The sequence below is a fragment of the Penicillium cosmopolitanum genome (assembly GCF_028827165.1).
Source record: "Penicillium cosmopolitanum strain IBT 29677 chromosome Unknown utg000003l:1.0-3747932.0:1.0-3751027.0, whole genome shotgun sequence".
Classification (NCBI taxonomy): domain Eukaryota; kingdom Fungi; phylum Ascomycota; class Eurotiomycetes; order Eurotiales; family Aspergillaceae; genus Penicillium; species Penicillium cosmopolitanum.
The window spans coordinates 1,683,248-1,705,199 of record NW_026622673.1 but is presented as its reverse complement, the minus strand read 5'-3'; the positions used below and the strand labels follow the sequence as shown (position 1 = coordinate 1,705,199).

Below are 21,952 nucleotides of genomic sequence, written 5' to 3'. Positions count from 1 at the left end.
TCATCTTTTCCGCCTAGACTTGTTCCAGACAGTCCGGCGAAGGGCATTTCTCAACAGTTGATTTGCCGAATTTATTACCTTTCTCTCACTTCACCCTTTACTTCATCTACTCGTATAATCGTAGCAACTTTGTAATATCTTAGTAGTCATGAGCTATAATTAAACTCTGATTCTCTCACTTAACCGTTCAACAACGACCGGCACGTGAGATAAGAAAAAAAAAGTGGCGCTTGAATCAGTCTTAGCGCCTCGTATTTATCCTCCCAGTCCATGCCCATTTCGTACCCCGATGCAACAGTGGAGTGGGGACCCAGGGCTCTCTCTCCCGCTCCGAGATATCGAACTTTCTTTCATCAAATCTGCGTAGACTCTTCATATCACTTCCCTTTCCCTTTTCAGTATCCAAAGAATCAAGATTCAAGAGATCAAAGTAATGGAGACCGACAAAGTCCGAGTCCTAGTTCCAAGCACAGACACAGGCACAGGCCTCGTGAACAGTACAGCCGAGCGAGCTGCTTTACCAGTTCTCTTCTTGTGAGTTCAGTTGAGTCATGAAATGATATTTCGATATCTCTCTGGACTGAAATAACAATATCTTCTAGTGACATAGACAACTGTCTCTATCCACGGAGTATGTCCAAAGACTTCAAACCCCAACTCGATTCGTTTTATTACAAAAGCAGCCAAAATTCATAAGCGATGCCAAACACCAAATTCCAAAGAGAAATATCAAATCTAACCAACACCCCCTCCCACAGGCAGCAATGTCCAAGACACCCTCTCCGACTTGATAGACGACTATCTATCCCGCGAACTACACCTCCCCCGCGACCAAGCCATAGCCCTACATTCTCAATACTTCAAAACCTACGGCCAAACAGTAGAGGGCTTAGTCCGACACCACGCCATCGATGCCCTACACTATAACAGCCAAGTCGACGACGCACTACCATTGGAAACCCTACTGAAACCAAACCCGACACTGCGACAATTCTTGCAATCAATTGATACGACCAAGGTCCGCCTTTGGCTGCTGACGAATGCGTATGTTACGCATGCCAGACGTGTTGTCAAATTACTCGGCATTGAGGACCTATTTGAGGGAATTACGTATTGCGATTATGAGATTGTGCCGTTCATTTGTAAACCTCAGGTTGGTATGTTTGAGAAGGCTATGCGTGAGGCTGGGGTTGGTGATGTTGCGGGGTGTTTTTTTGTTGGTAAGTTGATGACTGAAATTTCCCTCCTCTCCCCAAATTCTGTTTTCCGGGCAAAGCTGATTAGGTACTTTGCGTAGATGACTCGTTTGGAAATTGCGTTGGTGCAAAGAGTTTTGGCTGGACGGCTTGTCATTTGGTTGAGACTGGTTTGCCGATTCCGGAGTCTCAGGCTTCGCAGCATCGGATTCAGCATCTTGAGGAATTGAGTTGTATTTGGCCGGATTTTTTTAGAGCTAAATCGGTCGAGATTTTGGCTTGATTATTAAGGGGTGTGGGGTGTAGGGAGGAGGTATTAGTTACTACTTGCATAATCAATGCTTGACAGGGAAATTATTCTATTAGAATTCTGTACTGCGTATTTCTCGCTTTGTCGTCGGGTGGCCATATTACTTACTATCTTATGTATTTTATAGCAGAGTTCACCGTTCTGAACAATATGCTACCAAACGTACATTGATAGAATTGACATTGCAGAGTTCTAGAACAGTTCAAGCTAATCCTTTCGAAGCAAGTCGACGACAACCGCCTGAGTTGAAGGAACCTCTAGAAGCAACTTCTTACCCTGGATATGCAGTCTTTCAACTTTCTCTGCCCCGTGCTGTCCAAGTCGACCATCGGCTGTCCAGTTCCAGCTAACCCCACCCCAGAAGATGTCAGATGTGGAACTGGCACCAGGTCCAATCAATCTCTTTGCTTCCGCAGAATGAACACCGGATGGCACATGGAGCTCAAATTTTTGAGAAGGACAAGGATAATGCGTGGTTGAATTCCACTCATCAAAATTGACCACAACATATTTGCTGAGAATTCCCGACTGATAGACTCCGTATGCTGAAAGATCCCAACGACCTAGATCAACCGGTGCAATTTGCACATCATGATGATGCCCAATTACATCCGCGACAAGGATCTGCCCGTAAAGTGGTGGGCGGACGTGCGGGTCTTGGCCATTGTAGGGTACAGGAACCCAGCCAGTGTAGCCGAAATTCGTGCCTTGGATAAGATTGAAACGAGATATGTTCTTTTTGATAGTGAGTGAATGTTCAGAATATTCTCAAGGGAAGAAAGTGTTTTTTCTTACTAGGCTCATTCCGTAAAGAAGGAAATCAACCAACCAAAGGGAACTTCCGAAAACGCCCTCCACCTGGTTCATGCCTAGGTTAACATAGTCGCTGTTTGTCTCTCCGAGTACAAATTCGATGCTGGGATCGGCTGCATGCGTTGCTTCCATATCGGGGATGTACTGCGTTAAATTCCCGACGATGGCGGTGTGGTTCATGAAAGAGTCTTGGGAAAATTAGAACAGAGCAGGCGTTTTCTTTAGAGAATATTCTTACTTTGAAGCCTGACCCAGTCTGAATTTCCAGCGGCATATCTTGAAAGGACATTAGACTGAACTCAAAATTCTGCGGGGAGATTGAACATACTGGTGATGCGATACCGTCTTCACATGGCCTGTCTTGTCAATTCCGTCTTTGAAGGCATCAGCCCTACACCAGGTTAGCATGAAGGCGATCCCTTGAGGAAGGTATAGAGCAGCTTACGTAGTAAAACCGTCCCCTTTATATACGAAAGTCAAAGCTTGGAATAGCTGCCACGAATCAAGTCCATAGGGGTTGTCTTGCAGAACATGCTTCGAGATGGCATTTGCGTAGTGAATCCACTCTTTGACATAATCCGCTGTGGTATAATCTGAGGGTCGAACATCACCAGGGTAGAGATCAGGCTCATTCCCAATTTCAAAAGCGACAAGGTTTTTCTTGATGTGGCTGAGCGCAATCTTTGCCTCGGTGAGCGCGTTCTCGAGCGCATTGCTCTTGTTGTTGGCAAGATTGACCTGGAAAGTCCAAGGAGTCCCGGGAAAATTATCAAGGCCTTCGAAGAAGGCTTTGCCTGTAGATACTTCAATGGGGATACCATTATCGTATTCTTTTGATAAGACGATTGACTGTGTCTGGGAGGCATTGTAAATGGTGCGATCTCTGGTAATATTGATTCGTTAGATCCGATTTGAATATTTACTACACTGTATAAGAGCTTACCCTGAGGTACCACCAACGCGAACATGTGGATGAGCCCCTGTCTTCTCGAAGAAAAGATCGAGTACATCACGGGAAAATAAATTTGGATGACTCTTGTTGCCTATTTCAATTAGATGTTGTTTGCCTCCTTCGATTGTCACCCCAGAACTTACCAGCATAGTCTGGGAAGAAATGGAAAGGCAATGAAAAGGACGCGAAGTCATGTTCAATCGTCTTTGAGGCACTAAGGGGCACTCTTTCAGGCGCACTGATCTTGACGTTTCTCGCCAGAGCAGCAGTCGCAACCGAACTGCATAGTATCAATGGGATCCAGGAGCGCATGATGTGGGCCAGGAATGTAGTAAGATCCACAACAGATTCTTGAAGTAAATGTTGTGATTTCCCCAACGGCAGACTATACGTTATTTATATTATCTCCCCCTTCGCCCCGGTATACCCCGGATTACGCATCTAATCACGAAATATGGGGTTCGATGTTGCAATCATTCAAGGCTCTCGCTTGGAACCCGAACTCAATAGGCTTTCGCCGGATGTCGGCCCGGATGTCGGCTCAATTAAGGTATAAAGGTCATCTCCGCCAGTTGTAAATGGCTGAAGGAGGGATCGGGAGATTGGGTAGCGTGAGATTGATTGTAGTTTGAAGAGTCTAGAGTTGGGAGTTCAAGTTATTGGACCGGGATGAAAGAGCGCCCACTGGCAGGCCGAGGTCGGCTAGATAGTAAATTCTGGTGCAGCACAACTCAATGATCCATGAAAACTAGCCGCTTCCACCGTAGAAAAATAATTAAAATAATTAAGATTATGTACAGGAAAAATGTATATTATATTACTAGGCACTGGTGGTATTAAACACTCAGCCAACGGTCGATGCGTTTGGCAAACGCAACGCACCGATCATCCACATATTTCGTATAACAATGCGCACAGAACACCGCAAAAGACCCCAACAGAATGCCCGAAACCCACCACGCGATATGAAAAGAGAAGGGATTTGCACTCCACGCCTGTGCGCTAGTCTCATAGGCAGTCCCACCACTCAGCGAAGAGTAGAGGAAATCCCGCAAGGGATTCCGGAACAGCTGATAAATCGTCTCATGAAGTAAATAGAGCGCAAATGAGATTTTGCCCAGATACTGCACAATGCGCGTATCTAGTGGTCGCTGCAGGATTTTGAATTCTGCGATTCCAAAAACAAGCATGGCGGATCCGAGCTCTTTCCAGCAAAAGTGATAGATATGCCACCGATCCTTCCATTGCGATGACTGAATGTAGGACAAGAAGCCGTATCCTGCTGGAAGATGGCCATCATTGCCCAGACAGAGAAGATAGTACCCACCGACGAAGACAAGGGCGATTCCAACACGCGACAGAATGGACCAGCTTTTTGGGTGTCGCCAACCCAACGCTTTATACCGACGCTTTCCACTGCAAAGGTTCAAGCGCTCAGGCAAAGAAAAGAGTGAGTTTGGCGTGTCGTCGAACTCTGCCATTTCAAGCTCAGTATCTTGATCGAAGTTCTCGCTCGACGCAGCACCGTGTGCCTTTTCCGCGAGCCAAAGACCCCAGATAAAACCAAAAATATCCCAGTTTCCCCACCAAAAGAAGAATGCTCCCAAGATGGGAAGAACAATAAGCCTCACTCTCTTCCGCCACCCCGAAAGGCCAATGATCAGTAGGTAGACAACATTTGATCCTCTGAACTCCAGGGGCATAGTCCACAATTGACCATTGAGACCACCGCGGTACTCAGAGGCGATGACATTGATACTTTCCGCCATATAGTGCATCAGCCAGGTAAAGTGGGCCCATGGATTTGACCAAGGCCTAGGCAGATCGTCGATAAGACCCTGGTCGAATTCCCAGTGATATAGGTCGAAGAAATAGAATATCTGTGCGATAATAGCAGTGATGATGACGGGTAGATAGATTCGAAAGACCCGGCGCACGATCGCAGATGACATGCGCTGCAGAAATTGTGGCCCATCGCGCGCGTTCAAGAGACTGATGGAGATAGCGTAGCCGGAGATCACCATGAACAGGGTCACCATGCCATGAGCAGAGAAGAGGATGCGAATTGGTGGCAGCTGCACGATGTGCCGATTATACTCAGGAGGTTCTGTCCAGAATGAGACGAACGGGTGCCAGACGTCGCTCATAAAATAGTGATCGAAGGCGACGATCGCGGCTGCGATGCCGCGCAGGCCGTCCAGCCAGGTTGTGCGCTCCATGGTCGTGGTTAGAAAATAGGTCACAGCCTATAGTTCATACCTTCAGTCCTATGTGTTCTGTGGAAGTTTTTTCTATTGCATTGTCGCGGAAGAGAGAGGTGTCAGCATGATTTTAGGCCACCCTGGGCAACTTTGATCAGTTTTGATATCTCGGGTCTGTTGGATCCACTTTTCAGCCCCAATCTCAAGTGAGCCAATGGCCATCCATTATACCCGAGACAATGCCATTTTTAGATTAGTGTTTCTATCATGGGTTAGCGTGGACACGAACGGGGTTCAAAAGATGAAAGAGAACCACTCCTCTCAGTAGCCTTATTCCCACCATAATGGCAGCATACGTCGTCTCTCTTTGTCAAGACGCGCAATGTCGAAAGGTAATATGATTGAAATTTACAATTTATAAACCGGTCATGCTGGTCGCTAGACTTGTAGATTGTGGGCCTCGTCTAGCGGGACGAGAACATGAGGGGTGGACGGTAAAACGATAAGGATCTCAAACAGCTCGAAACAGAGGATTCGAACATCTGAATGTGGAAAATAAAGGAAACAAACTTTGAGCATGAACGAGCAGCGAATGCTTTGATGAAGCGAAAGAAGACCATATATTCTGTGCGAACAGGAAACGCTCGTCACGAAAGTTTCCGGTGGAAAAAGAGACAGATCAATGGCGATCAGACATCAGACTTTTGAGAAGGCTAATAGTAGCATATGAAAGATGACGAGTGTCCAGCACAAGAAAAAAAAGAATTGCTAGTAATTATTGAGTATCACACACATTTCAAGCCTTGGTCAATGGTGTAAGACCCGGAAACCGACACTCTATGCCTTAGGTCTAAGGCTTTTACATCACCGTGACATTACAGGGTTATAGGTACCTTTGTTTGCGGGCACCAGATCATGAAAATTGGAAGGTGACAGGCCAGATAAACATCATCGTTCTGCGAGGAAAGCCCCAGGGCCGTATCCAGCGCGATAATGCACATTAGATAGAGACATGATGCCTTGGTATAAAACATAGACCCATGTAAAAGAATGTGAACAGGATATATCCGTTGGCCAGCTAGATACTAGGCCATTAAGCATCCACCTCTGCAAGAGGCAAACTATGCCAGTCATTCCACCATTCATTTGACATCTTCTCAGGCCAAATGCGACGCCAGATGACTTCAAGCCATTCAGGGAACTCAGATGGCAATTCATCACTTGGTTCTTGTTCCACTATCAGCTCATTCCGAGAATCATTGCGAACACACCTTGTAATCCGCATAGGCTGACTCAGGTGTTCCAGGATCGGGATCAATTCCATCGGACATCCGACTCCCCCGAACTCTACCACATCAGTCGTTTTTATACGCAATTTCTCCAATGAGACGGAGCCTTCGGGCTTGCCCGCTGAGATTGCACCGAATATGGCGCGCCCAAGGGCTGAGTCAAGCGCACAGTTAACAAGCCGCTCCCGAATCGCGCCATTGCACGCTTCAGAGCCACCGGCCGCTCGACGAACGGCCCATTGCACTTGTTGATCGAATTCATCGTCAAAATCCGTGTTGACCAAATCGTCCATGTCCCCGGGACCATCTATGTAGTCCCAGGTTTTCGAAACGTGAAATGTCAAGGAGACGCATTTTAGCCGTGGCAGGGATCCTAGTATCTTGTACAGAGCGGCCTCCTCAGAATCTCCTCCTGTGCGATCCAAAGTCAGATCCAGATATCGGAGCAAAGGGCAGCTTTGGGCAATTGCCGATAGATCATGCTTCTTAATTGACCCGACGGATTCATTGCCCTGGCTCTCTGCCAGCTTCAATTCCACTAAGCTGGTCCCGTGGCCATTCATGATGCCATCCAATACAGAGCTGAGCATCCAGCCCTTTAACTCCAAAGAGGACAATGGCCGCAACTGTTGGATGAAGATGTTGAATTGCTGGTAGTCATTATTCTCAATCTCATTGGGAGTTAGGGCCAATGTTTTCAAACGCGCGAGATCGACTTCGGTGCTCAGATAGTGTAGAAGATCGGTTTCGAGTGTCGCTTTAAGCTTGAACACTTCTAGAGCTGAGAAGTCCGTACAAGTCGCCCAATACTTGATATCGTCTTTCTTGATGAGATATGTATTATCGAGTCGAAGGTATCTTAAGGCGCCAGACTTTGAGCCTTTTTCTAGATTGTTTTCCTTCTTTTGACTAAATCCCCGCCAAGGTGGCAGAGGGGATTTTGGAGGTGTACCGCTACCAGGCGGGCGAAAGAGAGTGACCTCTTTCAGATTAGGAGCAAGTCCAGACGCCATGTGCATGATAGCTTCATTGAGATAGGCACCATCTGGTAGGGGCTCTCGTGATGGCAGTCTGCGTGGCTCTGGATAGCCTGGCCAAAAGGAATCTTCGTACTTCCCCTTTACGCTGAAAAGGCATGGAGAAGTGGCCAATTGGAACTCGTATGGATCCAACACAGGGCTCTTCAAGCTCCGTAGAAAGAAGTTGTGGATGTGAAGCTTGCATCGTGGATGATGACGGTGAAGTGCCTCCAACAGACAAGAGGGAAATTGATGATGGCATAGAAAAATCAGATCCAGTAGCCTGGGCAGTCGTTGGATCAAACTGGCCAGATGCTGCCAGGCGTCAGTGGGTGGGGAATCTGACTCCGGTGGATGTTGCGTCCCCGCCCACCGATAGAGACTCTTCCTGCTGTTAAAGCGATCTAGGGATCCATGCAGGTTGTTTTCGAAGCGATCAGTTCGGTCGGTGCCTTCTTCCACCTCTGAACCGCCACTTGCTGCTCCTCTCGACGCCGGCTCTTCGCCGACCACAAGTCGGTTCACGTATTGGAAGCCTGAATTTTGTTGAAAGAGCTGAGTAATAGATTCAACACGGTCGCTGAGTTTCTTACTTTCAGACGCAGGGATATTGAGAGTCTGATAGAGATAGGGCAAAGCCAGGGCATAACAAAATCGGCTGGCGCCAGCAAAGGCCCGGACACTGGGCTCGTGTTCATTGCATAGAGCCTGTAGAATTATTTGATGAATCTCCGGCGGTAAAATTTGAAAGCCAAGTAACATGCTGAAGGCGATAAATACGACGGAGAAATAGGTGGGGGGAGAAAGAAAGAGGAGAGAAGAGGCTATTGTTGATTAGAAAAGGCACGCGAGGCTGGCACTATGTCATCTTGAACTCCACTATGGCGATCGGAAAAAGTGTGTATCCAAAGGCGGAGAGGGAGGACGGCACGCCTCAACTACTAATGAACGGCCACTGTTACTTAGATACTTATAACTTACTCATTGTATGGTTGACGTAAGAAAAAATTATGTACGAGTACCTATTCTGAAATACAATACTGGCCCCCCAAGTGGGCCGTGTGCCAAAAATCAAACCCTGCTTTCACTATCCATAGCCGTCCGTTGTCATCGCCCCTTTCCGTCGGGTTTGTTTGTACTTGGAGGATTTGGGCCCTGAGGTCAACTCGACGATTCCATTCAATTGTCTCGGTCACCATTTTGCTTTGTTCGTTGCCTGGTAGTTAAATACCTCAAATACGCGTATAAAAATGCTATCCGACACGACGAATCTTGGATACCTAACCCCTCCATGTCGCTTTACTGGTCCGGAGGTCGACCGGTCTAGGATTGCCCGGATTATAATTCTGACTTTCATCGTTCGAGTAGAGGTTGTGCTCGTAGAACAGTCGCCAGTATTCTCTTCCATCCCATCTAAGAAGTGTTAGGCCCATTTTGACGCCTGCGATCGTAGAATGCGATACTTACTGAAACATAGTCTGTCCGTAGGCCCCTGTGTCGATGTTTCTCGAGTTTGTGCCCGTGGGTGAGCCGCCGTTATAGTTGTACATCAGTCGCTGATACAGAAATGTCTCCGTTTCAGGGCTCTCGAGATGCTCGTCAATAACAGCCTGAACCTTTTTAATTTTCTCCTTATACAATGCGTAGTTCGCAGGTGACGTTTCGCTGTTCATGTAAGCCGGAGTCATCCAGAACACACGAGTTTCGTCACAGTCGTCGTTGAATAGACTCCAGTCAATCGGATCAACATTATCCATATTCTTGCCATTGCCAAGAAGGGCTCCAATGACATAGTCTTGGAGGTTTTCCTGGTCAACAGTGGTCCACGTGTCTGCCTTGTTCCACGCGAGGCCTTCCCAGAAGTGCGCCTATACATCCATCAGCACATGGGCATTTGAGAAGGGGAGGATTCTTTCTAAAAAAGATTGGAAAAAGAATGCGGGGGCTTACCATCCAGACGGCTCTGTTGCTCACGATCGTCAGCATGGTACAACCGTGAAGGGATCCAGTACCAAATTGAAAGGCGCCACTCAAACTGGCACCATTCTCATCCATCAACCTGGACTGATGCGCTACAGTGTTCATAGAGTTGGGCACATAGAATCCATTCATCGAGCCGTCTGTGAACTGAGGATCTGCTGGATCGGGGAGGTTATTGGCCACGTAAGAGTCGATTCTTTCGGCGATTCTGGGTTTGCGCACGTTCGTCATATCCGTGGTAAAGGCTCTCTTTCCCAAGCCGTCTGGTTTCTCATCTGCCTCAGTGGCATTAAGAGATAAGTCATCCGTGTCATCGTAAGGCAGCCAGCGTCGTTTAATAGTCCCAGATTTGCAGACTGGACCGCAATTGTTCAAATCGGAAAGGTATTCGTAGGGCGTGGCGTCTGGAGACTTTCCATCGCGACGATGGAAGTGAGATATTGCGGTGTTTTCTACACGTTCTTCCCTAGTGGGTTTTAGTTAGAGATACGCCCAAAACATAAGAATAGACGGAAAGACTACAAACCTCGGAATATAATATGTCAGTGCCTGCGTGCTAATAAGGACTAGCAACAGAAGCTGCTTCAAGTGAGGGAAGGTCAACATAGCGAAGTTTGTGCCGGTTCACTCGGAATATTCAGGCTTCGGAACTGGGTATGGAAGGATGTCTTTATACAGAAAGACTTCAAAAAGCTTTTTTTTTTTGCCAATTAGGTGTCTTTTTTGTTGGCGCAGGAGCCAAGCTGGGACCTTCCGTGAAACACTTACGATGCATCTTATTGAAAGAGGCTCGCGAGGCTGTTAGCACTGGGACCAGGCAGTCTGACAAGTGGATCCTTTTTTGATATATTGTGGAATCGCCCCAAACAATCTGCGAGGCTTGGAGGCCCAAGCGTGGCGGTCCACAGCCTTAGAGCTCGGTATACATACTCACATGTGCCTCTAGTTTATCCTTACTCCGTAGTTCTTCACGAATTTAGAAGATGGGTGCTAGGGACCGCACTCGCTTGAGTTTTGGCCCCAGGCGGGATATTTGGCCCCTGATTGTACGCGCGGCCGTGCAATAAGGCTGCATGATTGTAATCCACTTCCCATTTTTATACAAGTGGTAAAATACAAAGTTTTCAAACTAAATTCTTATACCATATCGAGTGCTCAAAACGCGTTATATTTCCATACAGTGCAAGAGACTAAGGAATGATATCGCTAGTGTAAATAGTGGATTATAAATTGATGCAGCTAGCCGGTTTAATTTCGCACTGATTTCCCAAACAATTACGGAGTACCCCAAACTAGAACCGTCCGGGTGAGAACCGCATTGCAAACTTCGATATGAAAACTGGGGAAACAAATACAAAGAAGTACTACACATCACGGAACTGTGATATTCTATTCGATGGGACTTAAAGTCTCTCCTGGTTTATCCTATTTTCCTCTAGAGATCGCGGATGCAGCGGGTCCACGCTTGGCATGCATCAGCTGAAGCTTGTTGTGTACTACCCTGGCAGCAATGTGAGTAGGACGGGACGGACGTAACCCTGGGCTTACCCCATCCACAGGGCCCTAGATAAGCTTTGGGGCGAAGCAAAGTCAAGACTCAAAGGCATCCTAGCAGATTTTTTAATTGCATGTGGGGGCCGACCGTTTGGTTTCCAATCCTCAAGTTGGCACTGGGCATGTTATGTATCACGTAAGATGCCCCATGTGCCGGGATATCTTGACCAACCACCAACTTGGGACCGGGGCCTACTCAAACCACGAGGCTATCCATCTCGAGAAGGGATTTTACTTATTGTTTCATTTTGGATGACCTCTTTCCATCATACCCGGGCGGCAAGTGGGATAGAGTCTCGTCTCTCCTAATTTTTAGATAATATCATGCCGCAATATATTTTTCAACAAGGCACCTTATTTGGAACTTGAATCCAGACTTCCAAGGTTGGGATAGCTATCTGGGGGCCAATACCTAGGTATGTTCGTTCAATCGATTCCAGGGTCTCACCTTTTGTATGTAGAGTATTTCTTTCCTTCCTCCTCTCCTGCTGTTCTCAGATCAGATCTTTACTTCTGCTATCATTTGGCAATTGAATTCTTATTTCATCCATAGTTCTCCTGTTTTTTTCCCTCTACAGCTGCTACAGCTATCCGTAGCTGTTCGTGCTGTTTTAGCATCCCAGGACAAATAAAGGAGATCAAGCCTCAAAAGTGTCGCATTCAACGAGATACTAAGTATGGAGAGGGAAAAAGAAACAAAGGACAAAGGACTCGGGAGCACCTAAACACTCGCTGCATGAAGGCCTGAGACAGTAACCAGGCAATGTGTTTCAGCTATACCTGAGAGAGTGGAAGCAAGAGTATTCTCAACCCCTCTATCACCTGCAGCGGCTCCAGTTATAATTACCAGCAAACATTTGACCATTGCTAAAAAGGCACAGTACGAGTATACATCCATATATTGACTAGGTGAAAAAGAAATAATATTATTCCAAAAGGGTTTCGTAGTCGTCATAAGTCTCCAACCAGTGCTTATAGTCTAGAATATTACCATTCAGCCGACCCAGATGATCATACAGAATATAATTTACTTAAAATACTTGATTATCTCACAAGGTCTACATGATTTTAGTATATTTTATGCTCTTTTACTAGTCATTACTAGTAGTTATTACTAAAATCCCTGCAAGTTCAGCTTGGCAGGGTGTCTTCGTGGCCCCACGACCCCGTGGGCTGCGCGCTATCCTATTAGTAACCGGTAGTTATATCTAATTCTGCTTAATGAAAACAAATACTCCGAATATGTCGATGCTTGGGCTATGAGAAGCAACCATGATCATTCCGAAGGTACGTACTGGTAGTCGGACATGTTCTATTCAAGCTCCCTTGCCCATTGCTTCGTCTAGTTATAACACCCGGTATAACTTACGTCCCTGTTCGCATGGAATAGTATATGGTGATCCCGAAACAATTATTGTACTGACCAGAGAGCCACTGGCATCCCCATGGATTGATCCAGCAAATTTAATGTATTAAAGTATTATCCTTCACAAACTAAATTCGAACGATACATTTACTTGGCCCAAAAACCTTACCTCAGCCTCTCACGCTATTCTTGTGCTCGACCTCTTTAAATCCTATCATTAAGAGATCCCGGGCCATGCAGTCATTGAATCGGAGCTAGGGTTGGCAGGGTGACCCATCATGATCATCAATTGGTCCCCATGCCTCCCCGCAGAGTTCCTTCGTACTTCTTGGCAGTCCTTGGCACCTCTGGGATTCCTTGACAGGTCCGATGGTCCCTTAATTCTTAGTCCTTGGCAGTCTGCATACTCCGCACTAGTCAGTTAGTTCGCTCCCAATGGCCGCCCTGTCCCACCTCGGACTCACGAAACTTCCCACTGATAAGATTCTTTTTCCGAGTTCCCAAGACCGTATCAAGTCATCTCATGACATTATTATTCATGTCGCCTAGCAAGGTCTCCTCAACCAAATTCCTAACATTTGATAGATTATGAACAGCATTCATCGGCACAGACCTCTCGCTTAAAAAGCGGGCGCGCCGTTAGTAGTTCTTGGGGCCTGCCATGACTGGTCATGTTCCTGTCGGGCAATCTACCTGTGAGGCTCCTTTCAGCCCCGCTGGCAACGGAACTTCGGCTCAGCCCCAACCATTCTACGGAGTATGCGAGTGCCCAATTGCCAAGCCTCTTGGCCTTAGCAGTCGCGAAAGAGGACCCCTTAAGAGGCCGCCCTCGCATTCACATGCACTTTTTTTTTCTCTCTTGTAACACGCGCGAGTGGATAGATACCAGAAGCTATTGCGTCGCGAATGGAAGAACAAGGCAGCCAAATCGCCTTGCGGCCGGTTTCGAGCCGAACGACGGAACTCCAGCATGGGCCACACACTCAGGACGAAACGCGAGAGCATTCCGCTCATCAAATGCCCCCAGATTTCGATTCAACTCACCCGCTGCACGATGAACTGCCTGTCTATACGCGAGCCCCGCCAGGGAATCAGTCACTTGGACGTGGTCATAGCACAACACTTCATCGCTCTACATTCGTTCTGTTGATGACAACTTATTTTTCCGCAATGGTCATCTACTCATGGGTCATTCTGGCTATTCTGTCCTTTCGTCCGGTGGGCACCCATAGCTGGGAGCCCCACACTGACGAATATGGTCGCTACCCCAGGAAGATGCCAAACTACGCGATGGATGGGAAGCTATATCGGTCGGCGAGAATTATACAGTCCATAGCCAGCGTGTTAATCTTGCCATGGACCTCAGCTGTCTGCGCCTATGCAGCAGTAATTTTTGTTCAAAAACAAAAAGACAGTTCGAGCATGACTATGCGACAAGTCATGAATTTGGCCGACCGACGTTGGATGGATGGCTCATTGGTTCGTAATCTCATTGCTGGAAGCTGGAAGCAACATGGGAGTGCTTTTTTGGCCCTAGCTATCTTTGCTCACTTCGTCGCTCTTGTCATCTATCCGATTCAATCCATTGTGGTCAACACGAAGTCACTTCATGTTCCTACTTATCCAAATGCATTGGGTCGGATAAGTGATTTGGCATATATGAGAGCTAAATCCGATCAACACCCAGGGACCGACGTTATTCAAACCCGCAATGCTCTCGCTGGGGCAGATAAGCACACGTGGAAGCCACAGCTTTGGGATGATGGAGGCAGTCAGAAATTTTCTACACTCTTCAATCTCTCTGCCATGAACGATCCGTTCTTTTCCCCGTTGCCCAACGGCTTCAGCAGTGGGATACTCCGTCAGTATGCCCCGCGAATAAATTCAAGTACCACCGTACGTAGCATCCAGGAAAATGAGTACCCGAAAGACTGCGAATCCGACACGGCGAATCTCTTCGCCAACTACTCGTCTGTCCACGATTACGAGCCTGGAGCCAGATACAGTTTCACCAATAGTTGGACTATCTCTGCTTGCATGCTCGCGTCAAATATGACATCGCCCTGGACAGAAACCAGAGATCGCCAAGAATTCTCTGAGGTACTCTATCTTAATATATCAGTTCAAGATACACAATCCCCGATGAGTGACCTTCTTGAAATTAGACTCACCACGACTGCCGGTTACTTTGAGCTTCCGAGCTACATGAACAACCAAACTGCAGGCCCCTTGCTTGACAATGACCCAACAGTAGGTTGTGAGGACGGTGGCTATGGCTGTGTCCGCCAGACCGAATCCTACTACTATTACAAGCGAATTCGACGTCAGGAGAATTCATACGAATAATTCAACGACCACCTACAGAAAAACTCTTCCATGGGCTCCTATGTTTACTTCAAACAAGGGCCCCCTGTTGAGTACGGCACTTGCTATCTTCGGCCCGGGGTCCTTTCTCAGCACATTCTTCGCTGAATACATCACCTTAACATCAGCTATGTTTAATGCTGAGCTTTCAGGGGATGCCATTCGAACTAGTAGCGGTGGCTCAGTCTGTATTGAGATTGCCCCTCTTACAAATATGCTTTCCACTGCATACTCAGACTCTTATGTCGCATCAGATTCATGCGTCACGCTATACCTTACTGGCTCCACTGGCACACGCTCTAGCTATATTTCTGCATCCTATGACATCATGGCTAAGTGGCTTAAGGATATGTTTTCCGACAAAGAGATCTTGACCAACACTTTAAATGCTGCTGCATTCCTTGCAAGCGAGCGTCAATTTGAACTCCTACAATCCTACTACACTATCTACCAAGATCTTGGCTCCGAAATGATGGTTCCGGATTCTAGCTTGGCAGGCGTGGCTGTCGCTTCCTTCTTCCTGGGCCTCTATATCCTCATTTTGTTTGCTCTTTCATTGTATGGAAGTATCTACCCCCGTTGGACTTTACGACTGGACTCTTTTGCCATGTTCCGCCTTGGGGCCGCTTTTGGCCAGGACAATTCCACGGTCCTAGTTACGCGTGCGAATCATGAAGTCAAGTTGCTTGACGAAATTTCTGGTGTGGTTCGGGATATTGGTAATGTTGCAGATGATGCAATTATACCCATTGGTCGAGTTGGTTTAGGGGAAGGCAAGCCCCTACGCGCGGGCCGAAGATATGAATGCTATGAAGGTGACAACGAGCCTTTGACAATAGCAGAGAAGCGGAAGATCACCGGTCAATATTAATCGGTCAATGTAAATAGCTTGCGCCTGTGGAATTAGTTCTTCATCAATATATTATTTTCTTCAGAGCCTCAGGCATCCGGAGCATTGGCCAGAGATAAACGATGCATTGACAACTGTCGCACGGTGAGCAGAATGGTAGCTGGAACTTAAACACGTTCAGAAAAACGCATGAAATCTCCTTCCTATTCATACGACTAAAGTTTGACAAATAAATATGGCAAACGAAGTGTCGATTTCAATTAGATGATAGCCACCTGAATTATTGCACTTTGGTTTCTTCGGATTGGTGGATATTCCGACAGAATTCCCTGGTTCAAGTTTCTTCCTTCCTTTGTATCTCAGCAACCTCATATGCCAGCCCATTCTCGGAAATTTGAGTCACGGCCCATGGTAATTTATTTTGTTTGATTGTTTGATTGTTTGATACTAATTACCTGAAAATCACTTTGTTTTCGCTTTTCTACTGATAGCCACGCTTCCCTGCTGAAAATCTGATATGACGTCACTGGCAATTAGCTTTTGTGGGGAACTGGTTGAGGTGGTGTTGACTCAGCTGTACCTGATATAATGTTCTCGTGGTCGCCGCGTGGCGAATCATGACATAGCTTCAACATGGAATGTGAGACCAGGTATGCAATTACTTGACTAAAGCGATAAAAACGTGAGCGAAAATACCGATCCGTGAAACTCAAGTGGCAGGGATTAGTCGCTTGTCAACTAACCCGAAATCACGGCAACCATTAGGCCGAAAACATCGATAGCTTGCGAAAATTTACCTCCTCAAACAAAAATCGTCATCGCTTTCCTTTTTCGCCACGCAAGACCAAGATGTCCGATCGTGTTGCCATCCCCCGTTTGTTAAACACTCACATAAGGCAGAAACCAGGTCGTACCGGAAGAGCTTGTGACGAGTGTCGGTCACGAAAAGCAAAATGCGACGGAGTCAAACCAACATGCTCTTTTTGTGTTAAGCAGCAGACAACATGCAATTATTCAGAGCCGAAGAGAAAACGCGAACAAACCGAGTTGGGATTGGCGAGAGACAGAGCCGACGGTTTCGAAAAGGTGCTTCGTGAAATCTTGAACGAAGTTGATCTTCCTGTCTCAAAGAAGATAAAGGAAGTGCTAGTATGTTCCCATTGGCTGTATAAGTGAGATCCATACTGACTCTTCATACTAAAGAAACTTTCATCCTTGAGTCAACAAGCTCGCAAGAGTTTGAGCTTCTCTTCGGTTCCGTCCTCGCCATCCTCTGTTGGCTCCCTAGACGCCGTTGATGTCCTTGACGAAGATCTTAATCGGAGTCAAGACAGCAGAGCAATAGGGTACCTCGGGGGAAGCTCGGAGGTGTCCTGGATGCGCAGCTTAGAAATGAAATCTGCTGGCTTGTCCAACAATGAGCAGAATTCAGAAACCAGTCACAGCTGGCCACCTTCGCGAATTGCTCCCACCGCATCGATGAACTATCATATCGAACCAGCTGCTTACCCAGCAGAAGAGGTTGACAACGTCTATTCTCTACCGGAGAAATTATCCGCAGAGCGACTCCTAGAAATATACATGGACAGTGTCCAGCCATCTCTGCCAGTTATCCGATCAGATCTTTTCAAAGACCAGTTTGATTCCTTCACTTCAGGACGCTCAGGTCATCCGGGAAGAAAATGGCTGGCCGTGCTCAACTTGGTTTTTGCCATCAGCACGAAGCTATGCCAACATTCTGGCCAAGACACTCAAAATATGGGTCACCTATTTTTTTTCGCGGGCGCAAATGTTGAACATTTCCGAAAGTATTGTAGAGGATCATGAAGATCTACAACAGGTCCAAATTGAAACTCTCGCGGCTTTCTACCTCATGATCTCGTCACATGTCAATAGGCAAGTTTCACTACCACCTCCCCTTCAAGCTCCAAATCACTCCGAATGATCCTCTAATTTCACGCAGGGCATGGAAAATGATCGGCATAGCCACTCGCTCCAGTATCTCATTGGGTCTTCACCTGCGAGCAACTCACCATGACTTGAACGTACAAGCGCTCGAGGCCCGGCATAGACTCTTCTGGTCAATCTTCATCTTGGAAAATCTTCTTTCTGATATGACAGGGCGCGCCTCCGGATTGAGTAGTATCTACTGCTCAGTACCTCCGCCACTTGCCTCAAGAGACATGTGCCCTTTCACCAACGGCTCACAAAAGGGCCGGGTAGACCCAGCTCCCGAAAGTCCACCGATGAATTGGACAATGGATCAAGAACACAAGCACTTGAAAGCTCAGCGGAACCTCACAAAAACAATGGAAGCCACTCACGAGCTGTATTTTTTCTGTCTTGTCGACATAACTTCTATCTCGCATGCTGCGTCCGCAAGTGTGTATAATAGAGAAGCACTCAAGTTAGGCTGGAGTGAGATTCAGAGTCGAATCGACTTCTACAATGAAATCATGCTTGACTGGCTCTCTGGCTTACCAGATTGCCTCAAATTTGATAAATTGAATAGCGTCCCAGTCCTCTCTCCTCAACAGGCTTATGGGGCTTCTTTGGCATTACACTATCACAGTGCACGGATTGTTCTCAACAGACCGTGTGTCACTCGACAGAAGGGTGGGAAAAGCTTTAAGGGACACCTTTCCCGCACGAGAAAAGATATCGAAATGACTTGCTTGCAATCAGCTCTGGCAATACTTTCTATCTTTCCAGAAGAGCCGAGCACGAGCTGGTTCCGATGTGTCACCTGGTGGAATATTCTTCATTTTCTTGTCCAAAGCACCACCATATTCCTCATCAATCTCTCCTATCTAGATTCCACGAAATCGCAGGGTTCAAGTCCAACCAGTGACACAAGAGTCGACCAATTTCAAACCTCTGCCACAACTATCAATCCCGACACTATTATAGCAGCTACCAGAAAGGCGTTACTGTGGTTATCTCACCTGGGCCAGACAGACGCATCGGCCCGAAGAGCGTTTAACCTCTGCAATAACTGCATCCGTCGCATGGATTTGGACTATACGGACCTTGCGAGTCCTACTAGAACGAACTATCCCTCCGAGTCGCCTCGTCTCGAAGTACCCACCGACCAGTCACACCAACAATACCGCAGCAAGCACAATGTGCCGAATTCGCAGTTTGTTGGCTCTAGAAGCTTCGGCTTTGATGGAAAAATTGATACAGCCTCTTTGCCTGTAAAATTCGAAGATAAAGAAGAACCGGGACTGATATACCCCTTGATTGGAACACTTGCAGTGGATGTTGACATGTCTGACTACATTCCCGACCTGGAGTCGGCAACTCTGGACGATGTTTTGCAGTGTCTTGCAGCATGAATACCGCTCTTTAAATTATATTTTGCAGGTAGTACATTTCGGATAAAGAAATTGCATCGAAGGACATTCATAATTCATAATGCCAACTAGTTATATACTCCAAACCGACACCATCGCTATGCTAGAAAAGTAAATCATACGACATCGCGCTCAGCGCCGATGATCTCCGACTCAATGGCCCGACGAATCGCGCGCTCGGCCTCATTCGAGTTATCTTTGAAAACATGATCCATCTGCTCGAGTGTGCGACCCATAGTCTCCGGTACAAAAAAGTATGTCCAGATACCCGCGAGGATGCAGAAAACCGCAAAGAACACGTACGCGCCGTAGCCGGTGTCTTGGACGAGAGGTGGAGTGATAAGTCCCTGGATTTGATGTTAGAGGATCCTTGAAAATGCAAGTCGAGAAAAATGGAAAAGGGGTCATGCTTACGATGATAAAGTTGTTAAACCAGTTCGAACAGGTAGAGAGGGCAACGCCCTTGGCGCGCAGGGAAGAAGGAAAAATCTCAGAAGGCAATGCCCAAGGAACGGGACCCCATGATGCACCGAAGGAAATCATATAGATTAATAGGAAGGCAGCGCTGACCCATCCTTGGGTCTTGTGGTTGGGCCAGTCGTCGCTGTAGATACCGACCATTGCAGCGATGATAATATGCGAGATTGCCATCATGACGGCACCGTACATCAGCAATTTGCGTCGGCCCAGTGTATCCATAGTCCAGATACTAGTGGTGACACCGACCAATTGCAATACGTTGAGGACTCCGGACATGATGAGCTGCATATTGGTATCGAAGCCGAATGTGCCGAAGAGGGTGGGTGCGTAGTAAATTAGAGCATTGATACCGACGAACTGAAGGCACAGGCGTGTTAGTACTGATTGATTGCAAGTAGGATAGACTGAGAGTGGATACCTGTTGGAAAAATGACAGCATGACACCGACATGAGTCCGGCGCCAGCATCCCTTCTTGAAGCAGTCGGCCCAAGAAGCCAGCTCCAGTAGGAATGAATCCTTGCTAGAACCGCTCTGCAGATTCGGGTGCTTTTCCGCATTCATGCGCTGGTGGAACTTGACTTCGGACATAATGTCCAGATATTCCTGGCGGATACGACGGTCCGTGGCTGGCAAGTTGCGAAGCTTAGCGAGGCTATTCAAGGCCTCTTCGTTGCGGCCTTTGGATGCGAGCCAACGAGGTGAGAATGGCAGGAAGATCACGCCAGCAACAAGAACGAATCCAGGAATCATCTGCAAGAGGAAGGGTAGTCGCCATGACCATTCCCCGATCATATAACGAGTTCCATAGGTGATCCAATAGGCAATGACGATGCCGAGAACGATGCACCATTCTTCCATGACCAAGAGGGTACCACGGCATTCGGGGGGGACCTTGAAACGAGATGAGTTAGAACAAGTCGGTTTCACGCAGGGCTTCGGCCTAACTTACTGATTTCGGAGATATAGAGAGGCGCAACCATCGACAGCATACCGATACCCACGCCACCAATCAGCCGCGCCACAGTCAACATGGGATAGTCTCATAGCAGCAGTCTGTAGGACCGAGCCAATTGTGAAGATGATTACAGCGACGATAATTGAGTAGCGACGAGAGATTTTGTCGGCGATCCAGCCCTGATTCAAAGCACCCAGCAATGCACCCAGTTCGATCATGGCCGTCAAGAGACCCTTCCAAAATGCACCGCTTGAGCTGTCGATGCGAGGAAAGGTCTCTAGGAACTGGTCCATGACCAGAATGATAGACACAACACCTTGATCATATCCGAATAGACTGGTATTACATTGTCAGTAATTGAACTTGAAGTTCATCAATTATGATTCCGATTGCCATTGGGCCTTGGGTCAGGTCAACACTTACAGTCCACCAAGCGTGGAGCAAGCCGCACACAGCAACACGAAGGGATTCTGCACCAAGCCACGCAGGCCAGGAGGCCCATAGGGCTCGCGGTCTGCCGTTATGTCCTCGGCATGGTGAGTGAAGCCTTCAGGCGTGAGCTCCTTCGTGAGATCCGTTTGGTCGGCCATTTGCGGTGGCAGAGAGAAGATACCAGGATCAGACTTGGCAGAAGAGAAGTATAGAAGGCAAGAGTCGCCGAAGAAGTGACGGATTAGGAAGAGGATTTTCCTATCTGAGAGTCGATGAGAGATCGTGGAGGATATTTATACATTCAAAGACCGTTAACCGGGCTAATCCTTCCGAAGGCAGGGCATTGGAGCCAAAGCCCGACTCCGGACTGACTCCGCAGGTCACGGCTGCGGGGGGACCCAGTTTCGTTCCAGCGATAGCTCGGCGAGGTGACGGCAATCCGGGCACGAAACACAAAGAAGGGAATTGGTAGGGAGATCGGCAGCTAAGGTTGGGCGTGGGGGAAGTTGGAGTAATCCTGCAAGTTTCATTGGTGATATTGGGGATGTGGGGATCCCCGGAAATGGACAAGAAAGGAGGGGATTTTCGCCATTTCAAGGAGGATGACAAGGTGCGAGTAATACTCGGCGAGAAATGCTTCTCAGCAAGGTCGCACAGGCAGGAATAGTGCGTATTGTAGGCAGAGGAAAGGGAACAGCTAGCTGTTACTGTCTTTATATACCGATCCCTCCCTCTCTACTCCAATTTCAACTTCAACCTTTTCCTAGTTACGTCTAATTTCCACTTTCACTGACACTTTCTTACGTCTGCCTGTGTCTGGTTTCCCCAGACTAA

General features: G+C 47.4%; 9 protein-coding genes across 9 annotated transcripts; 4 read left to right on the top strand and 5 right to left on the bottom strand.

Moving 5' to 3' along the window:
- Positions 1-433: 433 nt before the first annotated feature.
- N7509_000681 (Haloacid dehalogenase-like hydrolase-domain-containing protein) lies at positions 434-1,479 on the top strand (the record flags this gene model as incomplete). The annotated part of the gene is made up of 4 exons (XM_056625318.1): positions 434-534; positions 603-631; positions 759-1,220; positions 1,298-1,479. 4 exons carry the CDS (start codon positions 434-436, stop codon positions 1,477-1,479), a joined length of 774 nt encoding a protein of 257 aa, XP_056493900.1.
- A 234-nt stretch (positions 1,480-1,713) lies between these two features.
- Positions 1,714-3,583, bottom strand: N7509_000680 (glycosyl hydrolase family 79 C-terminal domain-containing protein; the record flags this gene model as incomplete). The annotated part of the gene is made up of 7 exons (XM_056625317.1): positions 1,714-2,241; positions 2,302-2,507; positions 2,558-2,595; positions 2,648-2,710; positions 2,765-3,202; positions 3,263-3,362; positions 3,415-3,583. The coding sequence occupies 7 exons, from the start codon at positions 3,581-3,583 to the stop codon at positions 1,714-1,716; spliced, it is 1,542 nt and encodes a 513-aa protein (XP_056493899.1).
- Positions 3,584-4,107: 524 nt separating this feature from the next.
- On the bottom strand, positions 4,108-5,490 carry N7509_000679 (acyltransferase family protein; the record flags this gene model as incomplete). Its single annotated transcript, XM_056625316.1, has 1 exon — positions 4,108-5,490. One exon carries the CDS (start codon positions 5,488-5,490, stop codon positions 4,108-4,110), a length of 1,383 nt encoding a protein of 460 aa, XP_056493898.1.
- Positions 5,491-6,565: 1,075 nt separating this feature from the next.
- N7509_000678 (uncharacterized protein) lies at positions 6,566-8,542 on the bottom strand (the record flags this gene model as incomplete). The annotated part of the gene is made up of 1 exon (XM_056625315.1): positions 6,566-8,542. The coding sequence occupies one exon, from the start codon at positions 8,540-8,542 to the stop codon at positions 6,566-6,568; it is 1,977 nt and encodes a 658-aa protein (XP_056493897.1).
- A 701-nt stretch (positions 8,543-9,243) lies between these two features.
- On the bottom strand, positions 9,244-9,991 carry N7509_000677 (uncharacterized protein; the record flags this gene model as incomplete). The annotated part of the gene is made up of 2 exons (XM_056625314.1): positions 9,244-9,648; positions 9,731-9,991. 2 exons carry the CDS (start codon positions 9,989-9,991, stop codon positions 9,244-9,246), a joined length of 666 nt encoding a protein of 221 aa, XP_056493896.1.
- Positions 9,992-13,586: 3,595 nt separating this feature from the next.
- N7509_000676 (uncharacterized protein) lies at positions 13,587-15,026 on the top strand (the record flags this gene model as incomplete). Its single annotated transcript, XM_056625313.1, has 1 exon — positions 13,587-15,026. The coding sequence occupies one exon, from the start codon at positions 13,587-13,589 to the stop codon at positions 15,024-15,026; it is 1,440 nt and encodes a 479-aa protein (XP_056493895.1).
- Positions 15,027-15,066: 40 nt separating this feature from the next.
- Positions 15,067-15,915, top strand: N7509_000675 (uncharacterized protein; the record flags this gene model as incomplete). The annotated part of the gene is made up of 1 exon (XM_056625312.1): positions 15,067-15,915. One exon carries the CDS (start codon positions 15,067-15,069, stop codon positions 15,913-15,915), a length of 849 nt encoding a protein of 282 aa, XP_056493894.1.
- Positions 15,916-16,743: 828 nt separating this feature from the next.
- N7509_000674 (uncharacterized protein) lies at positions 16,744-19,232 on the top strand (the record flags this gene model as incomplete). Its single annotated transcript, XM_056625311.1, has 3 exons — positions 16,744-17,043; positions 17,098-17,702; positions 17,858-19,232. 3 exons carry the CDS (start codon positions 16,744-16,746, stop codon positions 19,230-19,232), a joined length of 2,280 nt encoding a protein of 759 aa, XP_056493893.1.
- Positions 19,233-19,366: 134 nt separating this feature from the next.
- On the bottom strand, positions 19,367-21,276 carry N7509_000673 (sugar porter family MFS transporter; the record flags this gene model as incomplete). The annotated part of the gene is made up of 5 exons (XM_056625310.1): positions 19,367-19,597; positions 19,665-20,087; positions 20,149-20,671; positions 20,723-21,022; positions 21,110-21,276. 5 exons carry the CDS (start codon positions 21,274-21,276, stop codon positions 19,367-19,369), a joined length of 1,644 nt encoding a protein of 547 aa, XP_056493892.1.
- Positions 21,277-21,952: the final 676 nt, after the last annotated feature.